This window comes from Nanorana parkeri, unplaced genomic scaffold (genome assembly GCF_000935625.1).
Source record: "Nanorana parkeri isolate BGI_ZX_2015 unplaced genomic scaffold, ASM93562v1 scaffold380, whole genome shotgun sequence".
Classification (NCBI taxonomy): Eukaryota; Metazoa; Chordata; class Amphibia; order Anura; family Dicroglossidae; genus Nanorana; species Nanorana parkeri.
In genome coordinates, this window is record NW_017306648.1 from 983387 (window position 1) to 987123 (window position 3737).

A 3737-nucleotide genomic window follows, 5' to 3' on the forward strand; every position below is an offset into this window, starting at 1 on the left:
CCTTCTGTGGTCAACTTATGTGAATTACTGTCACAGTGAAGGGAAATGCTTCTTGACTAGGAGTTGCATCACAGAATTGTGTCATGTTTCACGATTAAATGTCCAGGAGATTCTCTTGTGAAAAGGATTAGAGAGAAGCAACACCCACAGACAGTATGGCCAACCCATTGCGTACTATTAAAATAATCAGTTTACGGAAGATTACATTTCAGTTTAAAGGGCATGCTGGCCTCATCTGGCAAAAAGAAATGGCTCCTAGTACCGTATACCCCTCAATGACATATATTCAGGGAAATAACATACGCTCGTGGTACAACAATTAGTATTGCTTCCTTTAAGAGAAGACAGCAGGAAAATTCATCATTCCATCTTTATGGCAAAACCCATCATCAGATTTTTATAAATAAATATACATAGACATGGAAACTTTTGGTTTAAAAAGTCTGTTCACGGCATTCACTGAATTGCAGAATGCTGCAGTTTGGGTGCAGTTACCTGCAAGGTGCCATACAAGGTAGGTAGAATGTATGCCTCCTGTGGTAAATGAGTCATCAAGGTCTCCTCAAGATGTTCTACACCTGTGTTCGCAGCTCCGCCCACTTTTTAGCCCATTACTAACGGCCTCCCACTTGCCACTTGATTCAGCATCATAGAGAACCTAGCAAGGAAAACCAGACCCCCATGCTTTAAATCATTGTAGCTGTAGTAATGGAAAGATGAGATTTCCAGTTAAAGAACTCTTACTGCCGCAATCCCAGAGAGATGTAAGAAGAGGTCAGTTATCCACCTACCAAAGTCTCTTTAAAGCCAAACTACAGCCTATTCTCCCTTGCAGCCAAGGAAGGCGCCATCTTAGCCTCTAATTGGATTGCAGCTTCCATTGTGCCGCACATGTGGTCAGCCATTTAAGGGTTTGAAAGTTCGGTTGAGAGCTGAAATAAGCACACTGGCAACCTCGACAGCTGGCATGCCTTAAAAGTAATGTTTCGTTTAAAGTTCCTCTTTAAAATCAATTTTGGGTGGACTTGCCCCCTGGTAAGAACAGCTCCAGCCAAATTTACAGTATATAAAAACTTTCTCTCACTTTTATATTATTGAAGTGAATGGCACCGTAGCCTCGCCCTGCTGCCGCAATGCGATCGCCCGCACGGGATCGCAAGGCACATTGTGCCTGCTGTGCGATCAAAATAGCAGCTATTGTGATCTCACCGGAACGCACTGCAGGCACAATGTGCCTTGCGATCCCGTGCGGGCGATCACATTGCGGAACGCACTGCCTATGGTGTGAACGAACCCCTAAAGAGATTTGGACTTGGGTCTGGCGCTCCTGTTGTATGTGTTATGCTTTGACAGCAAGTTTTGGTATACTTCCTGCAGGTTCTGTCCTCTGTGTTTGTTTATTAATTAATGCTTGTTTACACTGATGCATAAAAATATGTCTGACACTGAATCAACCAGGGATGAGGTTTAGAATAATAATCTTTTAATTGTATCAATCAAGTACCATATACGTTAAATTACAGACTACAAACATGCACATAAATTACAGCAGTAGTTTCAATTGAATATTTGGTCTTGAGTGTGTGAGAAATTTGTACTAAGCAGCTACTGAGAGGATCCAGTGAGTAACATTTAATGGAGCCAAGAGCCACCAGGTGTGTGTATTTCGAATGTCGGGGATCAAACGTTTCCAGGAAAGTCAGGAATTCTCCGTACAGAAAGGGTGGAAAAGAAGACAAACCAAATCAAAATCAAATCTAAATTTAAAAAAAAATTTTTTTTTAAAAAAAACAGAAGGCCCCTGAGGAAAAAAAGCATAAGTACAAATATACCCAAAACTGATTTTTCACCTGAAATGTCTACACCAGGTGTTTCTAGTTCCACTCATCACTGGCAGCCATTACGGCATAGACTCTTCACCACTGCAGACACCTTGCATTGGCTGAGATGGGGACAGATAGCGATGGAGGGTAGATCTTACCCCTGGAGCTCTTGAAAGATAAAAGATATCAATAATCCAGTTTTATTTTCCGATTCCACCCAAAATTGTCCGTTTAGAGGTGAACGATCAGTATTTTGTGGCCCGTCCCTTAAATCTTCCTGAAGGAAATGTTTATGCACAGACAGGCTGAGACTGTAGCCGGTGTTTGTCAGTCAGTAATGCTCGGTACTGTTTGCGGGTCTCATCGATGTTGCTCTGTAGGGAGGCGACTTCAGCAGCCAGGAGGATACCTGAGAAGACAACATGGAAGATGAGAGCTGACTTGACTGAAAGCTGGACCTCCATCCTTTCCAATAAATCGCATAAAGCCGGTTCACTGCTCAGCTCATGCTTGTTAGAAATAAAGGAATGGGTCAAAGAAAAAAAATATATAGATATACCATATTTTGGGGGGTTTTCTTTAAGTGTTGTTGACTGTTGCTGCCTGTTTTCTGCTTCTGCTGTGCCCCATGTATTTGTGTATCTGCACATTATACATATTGGATAATATTTTGCATTTATAATGATATTACGTCCCTTTATTTTATTGGCACTAGAACAAACCACAACCTGCTTGGCACTGAACTATGTTACTATGCAAAGCTACTGTTCCAAGTACAATGCGTATTTGTAATAGTCTGCCGTGATGTTGATGTACACATCACAACTCTGTTTGTCTACAGACAATGTTTTGTTCTTGTGTTTGTTGTAAAACGTTAAACTTTTAATACAGAGAGCACTTGAGCTAAAAGATAGAGATATAGTAGGACGGGATAGGGGTCTCGTCATACACTCTTGAAACAGCTCATTTTTATTTGGATGTCATAGGGAATCCATTTATTAAAGTTTCATACACACAGTATGTGTAATTAGCATATTGAGAAGGGGTTAGATCTCCTGTCAGGTTTTTATTGATGCGTTCCTGCTGGGAAGATTCAGCCTCTCTTTGACTTCAGGACCATTTTCAGGAGGACAGAAAGTGATGGCTAAACCAAAATAAAAAGCCACCATCACACAGCAGGTAAGAGGAGGAGCTTTAACAGGGACACGTGTCTAAGAGGGGATTTCCGCTCACTTTGGAGAGATATATTTTCTCACTTCCTGTTGTGCCTCTTAAGCCAGGAAGTTAAGGGAAATCTCCCCAACCAAACACAGACGGGATTTAAATCATTTCCAATCCAATACTCCAAAAAACAAAAAAAGAAGAACCTGACAGGGTTTTAACCACTTCAAGACCAGGTGTTTAGACCCCCTTCCTGGCCAGGCCATTTTTCAGTATTCAGCACTGCGATACTTTGACTGACGTTTATTCCGTCATGCAACGCTGTACTGAGATGAATTTTATACCATTTTTTGGGGACAGATAGAGCTTTATTTTGGTGGTATTTAATCACCACTACGGGTTTTATTTTTTATTATAATTAGGAAAAATTACTGAAAAAAGAAAACGTTTTTTGTAACATTATGTTAGGAAACATTATTACCCAGTTTTTTGGTCAAATATAAAAGATCGGGTCACGTCGGTTAAATAGACACTAAACATGTCAAGCTTTAAAATTGCGCGGACCCCTCGACATCGCAGAAAACGACGGCAACCAAAATTGGCCATAGGCGACACTTTAAACGTTTTTACCGCTCATCAGTTTAGTGTTATCAGTGATTGATGGCCCGAGACTTATTGCTCTCACTCCGACGTTCGCGGCGATATGTAACATGTGCGGCGTAATGGGCGCAATCGTCTTTTTTGCACGTATGC

At 41.2% G+C, this 3737-nt stretch overlaps 1 protein-coding gene across 1 annotated transcript in view; it reads right to left on the minus strand.

The window, feature by feature from the left end:
* Positions 1-2062: 2062 nt before the first annotated feature.
* Positions 2063-3737, minus strand: part of CCDC115 (coiled-coil domain containing 115) — a 6777-nt gene continuing 5102 nt past the window's right edge. The window contains exon 5 of the mRNA XM_018559174.1: positions 2063-2232. Within this exon, the coding sequence (XP_018414676.1) occupies positions 2114-2232 (119 nt within the window). The 3' untranslated portion in view covers positions 2063-2113. The remainder of the gene's footprint in view (positions 2233-3737) is intronic.